At 40.1% G+C, this 16,281-nt stretch overlaps 1 protein-coding gene across 2 annotated transcripts in view; it reads left to right on the top strand.

The window, feature by feature from the left end:
- Positions 1-10,218, top strand: part of fancm (FA complementation group M) — a 29,848-nt gene extending 19,630 nt beyond the window's left edge. Inside the window, exons 13-23 of one of the 2 annotated variants that reach the window (XM_053510238.1) lie at positions 1,555-1,716; positions 2,893-4,432; positions 5,517-5,596; positions 6,076-6,144; positions 6,240-6,356; positions 6,470-6,629; positions 7,567-7,673; positions 7,931-8,452; positions 8,854-9,211; positions 9,454-9,745; positions 9,845-10,218. In XM_053510238.1, the coding sequence (XP_053366213.1) occupies positions 1,555-1,716; positions 2,893-4,432; positions 5,517-5,596; positions 6,076-6,144; positions 6,240-6,356; positions 6,470-6,629; positions 7,567-7,673; positions 7,931-8,452; positions 8,854-9,211; positions 9,454-9,745; positions 9,845-9,971 (3,534 nt within the window). In that variant the 3' untranslated portion in view covers positions 9,972-10,218. Of the gene's footprint in view, positions 1-1,554; positions 1,717-2,892; positions 4,433-5,516; positions 5,597-6,075; positions 6,145-6,239; positions 6,357-6,469; positions 6,630-7,566; positions 7,674-7,930; positions 8,453-8,853; positions 9,212-9,453; positions 9,746-9,844 lie in introns of those variants that run through there. The other variant, XR_008361872.1, reaches the window with a different exon arrangement.
- Positions 10,219-16,281: the final 6,063 nt, after the last annotated feature.

Here is a 16,281-nt window from a genome sequence, read left to right as displayed (position 1 = left end):
AAGGCTGAGTGCCAAATAATTAAGGCCTTTGAACTCTGGTTCTGGAGAAGACTCCTGCGAGTCCCTCGGACTGCAAAGAGATCAAACCGGTCAGTGCTAGAGGAGATCAACCCTGACTGCTCTTTAGAAGGTCAGATCCTGAAGATGAAACTTAAATACTTTGGCCACCAAATGAGAAGGATGGACTCACTGGAGAAAAGCCTAATGCTTGGAAAGATTGAGGGTAAAAGAAAAAGGGGACGACAGAGAATGAGGTAGCTGGATGGAGTCACTGAAGCAGTCGGTCAGAGTTTAAATTGACTTCGAGGATGGTAGAGGACAGGAAGGCCTGGAGGAACATGGTCCATGGGGTCGCGATGGGTTGAACAGGACTTCGCAACTAATAACAACAACAAAAGACAAAAATAACAAAAACAACAACATATTTTCGTTTATTAACATATAAATAAACTAGTGTTAGTACGTGTCATTGATGGTTAAAGAGTTTGTAGAAATAGTTACAAGGTTAAATCAAAAAAATAATCTGCTGATCTTTAATGTAATCAGTGATATTATTATTATTATTTGAGGTTGAAGCCCACGTACATGTCTGTGTGTCTCTCTGTACAGCAGAACTCTCTGTCTAACTTATTAATACAAAGAAATCCCATTCTGTAAGGTTGAGTGTGTATATATATATATATATATATATATATATGTAAATAACATGTATATATATATAGTAAATAACACTTGTGTAATTTGCACACTACAGTACATCTGTTTTTACAGTTTTTATATTTTTATATTTATTTTATACATTTCCATATATTTCATATTATGCTTTAATTCTATGTTTATATATATATATATATATATATATATATATATATGTTTCACATTCATATAGGTTTTTTTTATTTATTTTTTTACATATACCTATTCTTTTTTATACCCCTATTTATTCATTTTTTTAATAAAAAGATTTTATGCTTATTTTCTACTTTTTTAGGGGGACAGCCAAGAAAGAATTTCATTGTTTGGGGTGAAACATGTTTCTTTACTGTGCATATGACAATAAAACTTGAAACTAGCGCATTAGTAGTTTATTTTAACGTAGAATATTAAATCGGACACATAACTGTTCATAACATTGCTTTTAAACAACATTATGATTTTAGCGCATGACACTGGACTCTCACTTGTTGCTCTTTTGTGTATTTTACACAAAATCACTACATTCATCAAAAAAAGCGATGGCTGCTGTGACGTAATCTGGCACAAAACTGACTTGAAGCTCAACTGAAACACGATGAGCTCCATATCAGATACAGAGCGCCAAAGTCGGCTAAAATGCTCCATATAATCTTTGGTGTTGTTTGAAAGCTATTGAAGAGGTGTTTTTTTTTTTTTTTTAAATCGGGTTCTTGCATTTCAGAACCATAAAAGGCTCTCAGTGATCATGTGACCATAATCAATATATTTAACTTGCGCGTTATGATGTATCGTTACAGCCCTGTAATTTGATGCTATACCAAGCATTTGTAAGGCTGACTGTGTGTGATGTTTGTGTAGGACGAGTGTGTGCAGGGCCCAGTCAGAGAATTATCTCTGTGGGAATGGAGACACTGGCAGAATCAGTTTCTTCCTACACACACAGTGGACCACTCCCGCCGCTGCCTCCATTTCACCGCCATTATGGGACTCATCGACCAGATGAAGGAGGAGGGGGAGGAGGTGAGGCAGAGGGGAAATCGGGGAGAACTTTTTGTGTCGCCTGTGGGGATCATCATGCGTTGTCTATGATATTGTCCACTAATATTAAACATGGATCCTCTGTATGATAGAACCTGATTGATGATAGATTGTCTAGATAACGGTAGAAGTACAATATCTTCCCCCTTATGTCCATAACCTTTTTCACACGGGTAATATCTATCTAGTAATAATTGAGACAGTTCTTTATTTTTTTGTATCTTATGCTAAGGTTTAGTAAAATCTTTTTTGTTTGAATTACCGTCCCTGCATTTAATTTGTGTTTATCCCTCACTGATCATCTCATCTTGCCAATTTCTTCTTTTTCTTAGCATTTTCCGTCGGTTAGCATCTTCCTTTCAGGTTAAATCCCTAATTGTATATTATTATTATTATTATTATTGTTTTTTTTTACATTTCTCTACCTGCAATTATTTACAAAGTTCACAAAAGATGGAAGTAGACCAGAGACTGGGGTATTAATGTACTGTTTGTCTTTTTGAGAGGAGAGAGCCTTACTCTCATTTGTTCAAAGCAAAAGTCTGGTTTATTTGCTCTAATTACTAATAAGGATTTCTAGATTTGTACAAAAAATCCAAAAACACACAAAAGATTTAAAACTAGCCCATAAAAAACATGGACATTGTAAAAGGAAGATATTTTTTAAAGTCAAGTTTATTGTCATCGTGTAAGGAGCCGATGAAATGCAGTTAGCATCTAAATAGACGTGCCATATTTACAGTAAATAACAGTGTGGTAAACAAGGGCCCATATCATGAGAGAGAGAAATGTACAGCAGGTGCAGTAGGTAATAAGTATAGGGTGTATATAACGGAAGTCCCTTACTTACGAACAAGTTCCATTCCAGGAGTACGTTCATAAGTCGGATTTGCTCTTAAAAAGTGAGTCTTGTACACCTTTGACATGAATATACAATGTAAAGCATACCATTTCACTTCACTAAATCCCTGTCCCATTTCTCCACACTGCCATCATGTGGCCAAAAAATGTATCCATGCCTAAAGAAATGAAATGATTACCTTTCATTTAAAATTCAAATTTTATTTGTCACATACACAGTCATACACAGTACGATATGCAGTGAAATGCTTAGTTTTTTTAATTAATTTATTCATTTTTCTGATTATGTTTTCACAGAATGGCTGTAGATATGAATCTGAGGTCAAAGCATACTTACAAAAGGAGGACGTCGTTGGATGTGAGGAGGACGGCACGATGGCGAAAACTGCGCGTGAAAGAAATCCTCGGAAAAAAAAATCTAAGCCTGGAGTGGCTGGTCAAGGTTCTGATTTAAAAACTAACTTGGACAGGACGGACCATGCAGGAGATTCTTCATGGACTTTATTAAAAGACAGAGTGTCTTCTAAATCTGCCACTGATGAAGATTTAAGTGTGTTTCGGTGTACCTTTGTAGCTGATGATGATGATGATGTCATGCTGACTGATGTTAACAAGCACACTGAGACCGAACCCTCAAGAAAACATGAGTGTTCCCCCGAACACACACCAGCTCTTGAGACGATCCCTGATACCTCCCTCGAGCCCGTTGATGAAATGTTCTATTTACCCAAATGGCAGGTCTGTCAAAAGCTCTACGATTTTAATCAATCTGCTGGAACCTTAGAAACGATTCTGTCCAATGTCAAACGTCTTCTGTCCACATCGCCACCGGACCGTCTTGATCTGCATTTCTCATTTAGCTCCAGCGAGCCCGCTCACGTCCCTGAGATCTGCGGCACTCAGAGGGACGACGGTGATCATTTCCAGATCAATTTCAACCTTGATGAAGATGAGACCTCACTGGATTCAGACTCTCTGGACTGTAATATAGCAGAAGCGCCTCCTGAGCCTGCAGTGTTACCTAGTGAGAACGCTCCTGCTGGTCCGCACAGCGCCGCTTGCAGTCCTAGCTGGGACGAGGTTTTTAATGATGTCGATGTTGACGCAGCAGATAAAAACACTAATCTACCGTTAGATCCTAAAATCTCTTTTAATCTCACTAGCTTGGATGAAAGTGTCGACTTGTTCGGCGATGATGAAGCTTTCCTGCAGATCTCGCTACCAAACATTGTGACTCCAAACAAACATGCTGTACTTACCGTCAACAGGCAGGACGCCGAACAGACGCCAAATCTAGGGGACGCGTCAAGTCTTTCCAATGCCGAAGAGGCGTCTTTGGGACACAAGCCACCGTCTGAGCAGAGGTCTGAAGCCTTTAATTGTTCTCAGGACATCTTTTCTGTGAACTTTAACCTTGGGTTTTCCTCCGACACTGAAGAGGAGGACGCTACAGAACCCGCATCTGACACGACTGCAGAACCCGAAGCCCATAAACATGAGACGTTCTCCTCACTAACCATAAACAAACCCAGCACGTCTTCTAACAGCTTCACTCTTGGACATGTGTCGACCCCCAGGGTGTGTTCGATGGACAAACACCTGCCGTCTCTCATATCCCGTAGTAACCTGTCGCCCATAATCACTGCGCGGGAGAGTTTAGCCGGACCTCACGCTTCTACCCCGACTCTGGCGTTTGATTCACCGAAAAGCAGGAATCTGGAACTTCTTCCTAAAGTTCTGAGTTCACAAGTACAGTCGCGTGGAACGGGGAACAGATTTTGTCGGAGGTCTTTGCTTGAAGCGAGGAAACCCGTGTATGAGGACCGCAATTGTACAGGTCTGTTTAATGTTTAAACAGGTTATGAGTATGTTTGGTTTCTAGGGCTGTAACCCAAGAAACAGGTGGTGGGGGAACTGTGGCTGTGGGGAAACACAGGGAGATCTAACGCAGGATGTTCAGGTTGTTGTTCTGCAGAGGCTGTAGTCACCAAAGCTCAGATGTTTTAGTGTAGGATAGTGAAGAGTTAACAGTCCGGAGGTACGAGTGGGTGGAAAAAGCTCAAACAAAAAGGTGTTTATCAACAAGTAAAGGGATTTGAAAAATATTGTTTTATATGGTTCTGTTATTGTATGGTTGAGGGGTGAGATCTGAATGTCCTGAACGTTGGGACGCTTAGGAAGGAATTAATACGCTGTCTGAGAAGTGCAAAACAAAATAACCAAACCGAAAACAATATAAATTCAAAAACAAAACAATTAAATATTTTGTTTTTGTAATATTTTGTACTGTATATTTTGAGTGACAGATGTCTCGTCCAATTATCAATAAGACTTTAATTTGCAAACTATACGTATCTTTTACGGTTTGACTTAATTGACGTTTTCTCAATCACAAATCCAGATTTGTTATTTTGTTTTCGGTTTAATTTTGTTTTTGAATTATTATTATTTATTTTTATTTTTTTTTCAGTTTTGGTATTTGGTTTTGCACTTCATAAATAACAGATAATGCCAAGGAGAACTGTGTTAAAATAGCCATCTATTAATAAAACAGTAGTAATCAGGCAGGTAAAGTAGTTGTAGTTTCTAAGGTTATCGATGGTGCAGTAATTTGGTGGATGGATTAGTGGGTGAGAATTAGCCAAGAATAAATGTTATGTTTAATAAGAGAAGAGAAAATAAAACGTTTGTGACAGAGACTGCTCCAGTAATAAAATTATACAATTAAAGTGGTGAAGTGATAAATAAAATCAAATATTCACAAAGTAGACATTGGATAAACAATATTATAATACAACAGCCAGTAATAATAGCTGAACCAGCTACAATCTTGGTTGCCACAGAATGATTATCTAGTTGATTTGATGGACCATGTGGCAATTTATGGCAATTTTGTGTTGAATATTGTATTTATTATTTAGTGATCAGTGATAGCGATGAGGAGTCGATCATTAAAAAGCCACGACGTCAAGGAAGAGCCAACCCCCTGGCGTCTCCAGAGGTAAGACGCGCTGCAGAACATGTTTGAAGCGCTGCTTAAATAACGCCAGTCTGAACACAAAAACTAATCTAATCTTTATTTTACTACGCAAATGAACAGCGATAATTTGAATATGAAAATAAGCCTGTTTTCTTAATAATTTTCTTAGAGGATTAATGTACAGTACTAGAGTACAGTCATAAAATTTAGTGTGTAAACCTCAGGCTTTGACAGCAGGCAGTATGATTTTAAATCCAAAAGGAAACAAATTAATGTTTCCTTGTATTACAAAATCTGTTACAGTGCACCTTGACTGGGTTTAGTGTTTTTCCTTTTGTAGGAATTCTTGAATTTATTTAGTCTGTGTACATCATGTGATAGATTAATTTAATTAAAGTCATATATAATACCTTTATTGAATGCTTTTGGGCGTGGCGGTGCTACAGGTTTATTCCACGCTAGCTGAATGCTTGTGTCTTTGTGAACCTTTTTACTTTTAGCAATCAAAAGTCAGTGATGTTGAGTCTCCTGTGCAGGCGCCAAGAAAGCGCATCGCCCGAATAAACATGGTACGTCTTTAAGAATTTTTCACCAAACATTTCTGCAGTAAAGAACCCGAGTCTGCTCGTTTGTTACGTCATGACCGAATGGTTTTATTTCTCAGTCGGAAGAGAGCGACGGAGACGCCGTGTCAGACGATGACTTTAAGCAGGACTCGTTTTGCCGGCCGAAAGCGTTTCAGCCTTATAAACAATCACATCCTGTTAAAATGAAGTCTAAGGTAAAAGGACCGCTCTGTCCCAGTGTCACACACAGGCGTCATGTTTGAGTAAAATTTTGCGGACGAATATATGACGCAGGTTTATCCTTTTGACGTTTTTTTTAATCTCCCAGAAGGCAGTGCACAGAGACGGAAGGCAGTTCCTGGACGAAGAGGCGGAGCTTTCTGAAGAAGGAGACTCTGTGTCTTCTGATGAAGTTGACGGAGAGGAACTGGACAAGTCCTTGGAAGGTTTTGTCGTGGACACCACTCAGTTCTCTCAAGGCCTGAATGGTAAGTAAGAAACCTCATGGTACTGAGTCAAGGTCCATGTGTTCAGTCTTTTAGCACAATTCCCTGCCATAAAGACTGCGTTTGTACAGAAAAACCTTGAATTGTAACTTGGTCTGTGAGTGTTTTAAAAAAAAAAAAAGTATTTTTTATTATTTTTAACTTGATATATGAGTAGGACGTATACGCTTTGTCTGCTAAGTGTCTCATGATCACAACTGGGCCAATGGTTCTCTCTCTCTCTCTCTCTCTCTCTCACTCTTGCTCGCTCGCTCCTTTCGCTGTGGGATTGTGGGTAATCGTCTCGCGTCAATCGAAGTGCGCGTCAATTGTATAGTTAACATCTGTGTGCGCGTGTACTGTTTACAATAAGTAACTGTTCTGCAACAATAGGCCTTGTGAAGAAAAAGGTTAAAAATGCTGTAGCAGTGCGGGAGCTGAATCTGTTGACCAATAATGCAACGTCACATTTACGCGAAATCCTCAAAAGGAGGCCAAAGCAAGTGTCATTAGAGAGGTTCACTGTTAAAGGCGCGCAAAAAGGAAAAGATTCCAGTTAAGCCAACAGTGAGGCAGTGATTGCATTTAGTGTGTGTGTGTGTGTGTGTAAGTGTGTGTAAGTGTGTAAATGTGTAAGTCTTCCTACACAATGACGCCCCCCCTCCTCCTCTCCTCTATCCCTGTCTAACACCAGCAACGATTCATTTTCAAAAGTAAAGTGCAAATAATTTTTTTATTTTTACTTGATACTTTGTATTCATTATTTTTATATGAATGTTTTTAGGTTGGGGAACGAATCGTCGGAATTTCCATTATTTCTTTGATATCTGAATGTTTTGATATACAAGCACGCTTCTAAAACGAATTATGCTCGCAGTCCAAGGTTTAACTGTATTTGATCTGAATTGTGCATTGTGAGAGATGGCTTTCTCTTTTTCAGATTCTGAGATGCATGGAATTTATCTGAAATCTGTAAAGAGCCCCGCCATTCCAAGCAAATTTAGAATGGTGCACAGGCCCATGCATAATCTCAACATTTTCTCACAGGTGAGTTGAGTGAGTACTTGAGTGATTCTGGTCTGATATACAGAGATGTACTGACGTACTGTAGTTGTGTAAACCAGCTAAACACCACTGAACGGAGCAACTACAAATGGACAGCTATTAGTTTCATCCAAACATTGTTGAGATCTTGAGAAAGCATGCTATTTTGTCACCTGGTGTAATCCTTTGGTTTATCACACGCTTATCTCTGACCCATTTGTACCAGATGTAACGTGCGGCGCGTGCCCCTCTGTGTGCAGGTCCCAGAGCAGGACGAGACGTATGAGGAGGACAGTTTCGTGGTCAGTGGCAGTGAACCTGAGGAAGGCTTTGGTACTGCTTCTGAAGATGAAGAAGATGGCGGTGTGGGGATTCTCCCCGAAGACTCGTACGTAGACGGAAGACGACAGTACGCCACACGGCGCAGAGTCCACCTCAGACAGACTAGGACCGCCGGAGAGACGAGAAGTCTTCAATCTAAAAGACCCAAACGCTCCAGAATCGTCCGAGTGGAGGATTCGAGTGAAGAAGAAGAGAAGGAGGAGGAGAAGAGTAGGAGGCTTTCTGCTGGAAAAATGCCTGTTTCAGAGGGCGCACCCGGGACGGTTCTTCAGTCATCACCTCGGTCCTGTTTGTCCAAATTTGACACACAGGCTGGTGGAGGGAAGAGAGGTAAGGATCCTGTGCAGGAGAGGGACAGAGAGAGGCTCAGGAACCAGATCCTGCCGTCTAAAGAGTTGGACCTTCAGGAGCCGCCGTCCACCTCTTGTGTTAAACCTCAGGTGAGATTTATGGGCGAAATTTATGTAAAATGCCTGTGTAGGAAAAAACTTGCTTAATATTTTTCTCAGGTTTACCAGAGTTTTGGCTTTTGGCCACATGATGGCAGTGTGGGGAAAAGGGACAGAGATTTAGTCAAGTAAATTGGTATGCTTTACATTGTATATTCATGTCAAAGGTGTATAGAAGACTTGCTTTGTCGGACTTAAGAACAAATCGGACTTACGAACATGCTGCTGACACAGAACTCATTTATAAGTCGGAGACTACCTGTAAAGAGACAGACTTTTTATCTTGATGATGTCATTGTATGTTAAGTATAAATGCCCGGTATTCAGTGCACAAAGATATGCTTTATGGCAAGATTTAATTCATTTTTCTTATTATTTTTTCGTGTATCCAGGAAGCTTGTAGTTCTGCTTCTCTGTCCGTGCCAAACAGCGTTACTGATCACGGCTCGACGACCACCGCCACGCCCAAAACGACCCCGGCCCGTGTGTGTGTGTTGGTCGACAGCCGGTGCATCAGTGCAGGTGCTGACGTGGTGTCCTCCCTGCGACTGAAACACGGCGCAGATGTGCACATCTGCTCTCTGGTCAGCTGTGATGTCATTGTAAGCAACCGCATGGCAGTGGAGTGGCAGAGCGAGTCGGAGTTGGCCAGCCCACAGAGTCGCAAGCGGCTGCAGGAGAGAATACAGAGCCTGCAGGGTTTATTCGACCGAGTGTGCCTCCTAGTGGAGAAAGACCGCACTAAACTGGGTAAGCGGAACGACTACGCGGTTGATATTGAGAGATGTGATTAAACCCTACCCTGCATTAAAAAAAATACTTAAAATGCATGTTGACGTGCCATATTCAGTAAATACCCTCAGTGGTCATTTTATCAGGTACAGGTAACCCTCTTAGATGATGGATTACAGTCAGGTTTGCTTTTTTTTTTTCACTGCCCTTTCGCTCTGTCCATTTCTACAATCATGACTTTGTTTAACGTCCCTTCGTAGGAGAGCCTCCTCGTCCGTCCCAGCGCAGCCGTTACTACGACAGCACTGTAGCCGCGCTGGTAAGGGCAGGGGTCAGACTCCTCTTTAGCGCTGGTCCGGACGACACTGCCACGCTGTTGGCGCAGCTGGCACAGGTGGAGCAGAGGAAAGGTCAAGCCATCGGCGTCCCGGTGGAGGTCAGAGGTCATCGCCAGCAGGCACTGCAGTTTTACCTCACACTCCCGTGTGTGAGCTACGTCAACGCACTTTACATGTGTAATAATTTCTACTCCGTGGCACATCTGGTCAACAGGTAACAGTCGCTCTGTCAGAACCGGCTCTTATTGTTGTAGTGTAGTGTGTGTTCGGTATTTTGCCCCAAGGTGATGTGCGAAACCGTTCTGTATTTCAGTTCTGTGGCTACACTGCAGGCGGGTCTACACGTGAGCCGCTCCAGAGCTGAAGAGATTCACCGCTGCCTCCGTTACACGTGCGACACCACGCTGATGACGAGCAGCACCTCGAGGAACAACCTTTAAGCACAAGACGACGTACATAACACTTTCAATGCACTTTATACTGTACATTCTGTACTCTTGCCTTTGTCATCAATACGTCATACTTACCTCATTTTTATAACTACAATACTTGAATCATTGTTTATATATATATATATATATATATATATATATATATATATATATATGTGTATACACGTCTACAAATGTAGAAATGTATGTATGGACAAAATAATGCACATTTTTTGTGAACGATGCTGTATGTAAGAAGCGGATGTGTATTACATAATAAAAAAACATATTTATTAACTGTTTGTATGGTTTGTCTGTGAAAAAAAAAATGTGTATAGTCATAATGCTCTTAACACCGAGTGATGATAAAGGCTGAAAGATCCTCAAGCAGTTTTTAACCCCCTTTTGAAGTGACTTCATCAGAAGAAGTCCTGGGCTTTGTGAAGACAATGTGTCTGCTCAGGGAGATTCAGCTAATTCAATAAACTTCTCTGCTTGTTATAGAGGTAAAGAGATGACACAACCTTGTTTTTTCTTTTGTTATTATTTAAAATATATAATTGAATTATGAGGACTTTAAAATCAGCCAGACAATGCGTTAATAATAATTGTCTATGTTGTATGTACTGTATAGGTGAGAGTCTAGAAGCTTTCTGCTCATCCTGGAGGTGAGTCATTTAATTACTTGTACATCTTAAAAGCTGTGCAGTAAATATAATCCACGGATAATATAATATATAAAAAAATGTAAAATAATACCCTCATGTCTGACTTTGAAAATGCCGAAGGTGGCGCTACACCCCAGCCAAAGAATGAGCAACAATCTTTTTCTATTTTATTTTGTGCGCTTTGTCAAGCACTTCTTTATGTGCGTACAGTGATGACGTCACCGCAATAAAACCTGTGCATTCTTTAACACTCATTTATTTAAAACTAAAACAGAAGCTTGAAATATACTTGGAAACAGACAGAAATCCAGTGATGAGTTCTGCAGGAATGAGTGGTGTGGTAGGGTCTAAAAATATATTAAAGAAAGAAAGATAATGTAAGCATCTTTGTGTTAAAAATATATATTGTGTAACATACTATGAAATCATGTTTAAGTAATAAGTTTGTTTTATATAAGCACACAAAGCTGTGCGAGAGCACAACCTTAAGTGTGAAATTGCTTTTATACAACGGTTCCACAAACACCATTTATTATCAACAACAGATGATGATTTGTTTCTGTATTTAACACGTTCCTTCTGTCCCTAGCGGAACTTACTGACCGCGGCTGGCGGAGCCGGCGACCGTCAATTAGTGTAATTAACGTCTGTAGAACACCTGGGACGCAGACTGAATGACTCTAACTGTAACTCCATGGTTGTTCCTGATGTTTATTTCTCTTTACACTGCCAAACGATGCCGAAGGCGTTTATCCAAAATACATAATAATCCCCTTTTGAACAGTTGATATTGAGATGTATATCTGCTACTTCTGCTCTGTAGAGCTTCATAACGGCTCTAATCTGAGCTGCTGGTTGTTAATTGGTGATTTCTGAGGCTGGTGACTCTAAATGAACTTCTCTGCAGCAGAGCTCAGTTCTGGTCTTGTTTTCCTGCGATGGTCTTCATGAGAGACAGTTTCGTCATGGAGCTTGATGGGTTTAAGATAAGATAAACCTTTATTAGTCCCACAAGTGGGAAATTTGTTTTGCCACGGCAGCAAGTGGACAGTACAAAGTTAAAAATTAAGAAACAACAGAATAAAGTAAAATAAAATCAAAATAGGGGAAAAAATAGTAATAAAATAAAAAATACTAACAGTATAAATGTATACTATACAATCTGGCTATAAAATATGGACATCTGTGTAGTAAAAATATTTATATAAATATATATTTAGACTATAAGTAATATGTTTGTACTTAATGAATATAAGTATACATACAGAGAGTGAATGACAGGCATTACAATAATATTCTAAATGTTTTAAATGTTTTAAATTGCACTTTGCCCAGTTATGGTGGTTCCCCGAGACAGAAAGAAAAATTGCACGTTCCACCATAGTATTGCACATGACTGGAGATATTGCACATCACTATAAAGTTTAAAATGTTTCTTCATAATATTGCACATATCTACAATGGTGTATTTGATGTGTGTGTTTGTTCGTTTGTGCATTTGCTTGTGCGTATGTGGTCAGAGTCTAAGTTGTACAGTCTGACAGCAGTTGGTAAGAAAGACTTGTGGAATCTCTCCTTCCCACATCGTGGGTGCAGCAGCCTGCCACTGAAGGAGCTGCTCACTGCTGTCAGATACTCCTGCAAGGGGTGGGAGATGTTATCCAACAGGGATGACAGCTTAGCCACCATTCTCCTGTCACTCACCACCTCCACTGGGTCCAAAAAGGAGCATCCTAGAACAGAGCTGGCCCTCCGGATCAGCCTGTTCAGTCTCTTTCTGTCCCCAGCAGACCACACCGTAAAAGATGGCTAATGCCACCACAGAGTCATAAAAGGACTTCAGAAGTTTATTTATTTATATTTATTTTATTTTATTTGTATAGTGCCTTTAACGTGTCATTGTTACAAAACGGTTTTGCAGATGCACTCGAACCGTTCCAGAAAAGCTGACCTTCACGTCTTAAAATAACAGCCGACTGTTATTGTTGTTGTTACTTAATTACATAATTACTTAATTACATAATGTGTTATTTCATAGTTTTGAAATCTCCAGTATTGTACTAGAATGTAGAAAAAAAATCACTAAACAAACAAACAAAAAAAACAGATTGGATTTGACTGGTACTATTATTTTCTAGCTTGAATTAGGGGGGCAGGGGTATCCTGGTGGTTAAGGTGCCAGATGACTGCTGATCAGAAGGATTTCAGTGGCTGAACTGCTCAGATAAGATCGGGTGTCAATCTGGCAACCCGGCCCGGTAAGAAACCGCCAATGAAACTACGGATATGTCTCCAGTGAGCGGATGATTTGTCTCCTGATGGGACAGTGAAAGGAACGCTGCTATTGTTTTTGGCAACCTTGTAGAAATTTTGTCTCTTGAGCAGATTTGTGCCTGTTCATACATGTTTAAATTTTTATATTTGAAAGTAGACTATCGGATAGAAACATTAATAATTGGCGTCTTTGCATTGGTTCTCTTTAAAATTTTTGTTAATTAGAAGTGTCCTGTTAATGTATTAGGAGAAGCTACTGTAAATACTCGTTGGTGATTTGTGAGTGTTCACTAAGTTTCTCAGCTATTTCATACTTTATAGTATTATTGAACATACTATACTGTATGAAAATAGGTTTGGTATTTCAGTAGTACAAAAGTTAGATTTTACGACTCCTAAGAGGCTTTGCTGGGGTTTCTCTGTTCATGAAACAAAGGAAGTGCAAAAAATTTTAATTGTATAGACGCTGGTCATGATATTGCAGTGACGCTGTTTGTGCTTTGTAACAGTAACCACCAGTGTCTCTACGTTCACTTTATAGCTTATAGATATGATCCCAGACAATTCTATTAGGCAGAACATAAATGAACATTAATGCAGAATATTCAACAAAGATCTGTCTTTTAAAGCCTCTCATGACCACCAGTACTCTATATCACTGTGTGAGTGTGTATATTGTTATATATTTTTAAGATTACCTGACGTAAATCTCAGTCATACATTGCACGTGAAAGAATCTGTGAAGAAGCACGAGGCATGTCCGAGCCAGTCATCATGTAAAAGTCATGTAGCCCCTGGAGGGGTAAAGAGCGGTATGAAGAAGGAGGTTGTTCCACCCGGAGTGACTCAGGGCTACGGGAACATCTGCACAAGTCAAGGTTACTAAAGTGCGCTGTTTGTGTTTATCTCCACTGAGGATATTATTAGACACTGAACGAAGCGCTGCTATTGTTTTCAGCAACCTTGTGGACATTCTGTCCCTTTATGAGATTTGTGCTGCTGATTTAAATTTCATTTTTATGGTTGAAGATGTTCTTTACTCCGGTTGAACACCTTCACACATTGCGCAGGTGATTTCTGTTTAAAGCATTAGATTGTAGTGTTGTGTGCCATGTTGTGTAGAAATCAGAGACTGCACCTATGGGGCGCTCAAACTAGACTGTGTTCCATTTATAGGAGAACTGCATTCCAGCCTTCCAGGAAAGTCTATATGCGAGTGTTGAAAAGGACACGCTGTCCAGCAGCTAAACCATTGACTGGGGAAGAACAACGGCTTGTGCATGTACTGTGTGGATTAGGAAGAGGTATGAGTAGCTGTGAAACATATTGTATGAGATGACCTCTAGAGTTCCTGCTGTTTATCGTGCTGTTCAGAACAGTCTGAGGTGTGTCTGCCTTCATGGCTCAACAACATGTCATGTCTGTTAGACCGTGATGGTGGGTTAGAGCAGTACGCCTGAACGACTGATACTGATCACTTTCATTGCCATTTACACACCACTTTATTACCTGGAATAGTAAACTGGTGATTTCTGAGACAGGCTACATGTGATAAATCACAACTTCGTATTCATGTGTTACTGAAGACACATTTATTTTGAAAGTTGAAGTACATAATTCCTGTGCTTGTGTAAAAGTAGAGATCCCTTAGAGCAAGTATTACTGAAGTAAAGGTAGAGGTCCTTCATTTCCTTGTTTACTCGAGTAAAAGTACAGAAGTACTCACCATATTCAAATTTATTTAAGTCTCAAACATACAGGGCGTGAATCAGCTCACAGTAGTAGAATCTCGCTCTCTTCCTATTGTGAATGTCCTGTCTTTATCGCTGTCTCCAACAAACCCTGATCGGAAGGTCGGCGGTTCGAGCCCCAGCTCCACCAGGTTGCCATGGTTGGGCCCTTGAGCGAGGCCTTTAATCTTATCTGCTCCAGGGGGCGCTGTATCATAGCTGACCCTGCGCTCTGACCCCAGTTACGCTGGGATATGCAAAGAAAGAATTTCACTGTGCTGTAATGTATATGTGACAAATAAAGGTTTAAGTTAACAAGGCTTCTTGAGGAAAATGTCACCAAATTACACATAGTAGTCAGCAGGTGGCGAAATTCCTGCTTCTAATACTACACATCACTGTGGTTACGTAACACAATGTAGTGAAGTAAAAGTACAGATATTTCCTGTATGTGTGAATAGAGTAAAAGTAACAAGTGTCTAATCAAACTAGTATAGAGTGAACTATACTATATGTAAAATACGTACTTAAGGATGTAAGGAAGTACATTTACTCGGTAACCAACCCCCCCCCCGTTGTGACCCAACGTTTGGGAACCAGTGTGTTATTTCAGTAAAACCTCAGCACTGTCCCGTGTAAACCTCTTACATGCACGTGAAACAGGAAGATTAAGTCCGTAGTCACGATGTCTTTGGCACCTCATCCAGAGTGACAGTTCAAGAGAGTCAACTCAGTGGTGCTCAGTTTTGAACCTGGGATCATCCGATCAGTTCTCCAACACCGTAACGACCCCATTAAACGTATGTTTTGTAATGTATGCTTTTACTTTCCGCATTACTGCTCATTGTGGTCTACTTTGTGTCGGCGTCCTTCCTTCCATGTCTTCCAATCAATCATCCAATTATCAATCCAATCATCTGTCTACATCGATTAAATTATACGTCCATTGGTAAAGCTATTTTCATTTATTCTTTATGTACTTAACTTAAAATTCAAGCTTAATTAATGTTCCTCTGGGTTTTTTAAAACCCTGTGGGTGATCAAATATTTCCGTAATAAATTAAAACTGAAAATTTTTGCCACTGTTCTGTTTTTATTCATGTACAAAACAGTACTATCTAGATCTTTACTCAACGTCTGTCCACTTCACTAGAACGCCATGTTTATGTAGTTATTAAACTGGCAGCAGTAAAGTACAAAAAGTGATGCGGGTACATGCCAAGAACGTTCATATCATAACATCTGAATGTGATTGTACTGTGACTTTAATCAGAGCATGCTTTCCTGGTACCAGATGGACTGGTTCGGGTGTTTCAAAAACTCATTTTTGAATTTCACACACAACAGTATTTATGCAAAATTCTGTAATATAAATAAATTAAAACACCCTGTGAGCGGAGGCTCTGGAGCCTGAAACACATCAGGTTCCACATCATCATGGGAACAGCCTCGCCCAAACTGAACGGGGTGGGGTCCTCTGCTGTTGTATCTCGTGCACCTTGCGGTTTGATGCCTTGTGCGTGCTGAGATGCTTTTCTGCTCACCACGGGTGTAAAGTGTGTGTACTCGAGCAGCTCAGACTGGTTTTTGTGCTGTCGCACACTTGTTCTGTGTTTCTCGCACCACTTAGTGGAGAGTCTAGAGACT

This window comes from Clarias gariepinus, chromosome 13, assembly GCF_024256425.1.
Source record: "Clarias gariepinus isolate MV-2021 ecotype Netherlands chromosome 13, CGAR_prim_01v2, whole genome shotgun sequence".
Taxonomy (NCBI): domain Eukaryota; kingdom Metazoa; phylum Chordata; class Actinopteri; order Siluriformes; family Clariidae; genus Clarias; species Clarias gariepinus.
This window is presented reverse-complemented; position numbering and strand designations above follow the sequence as displayed.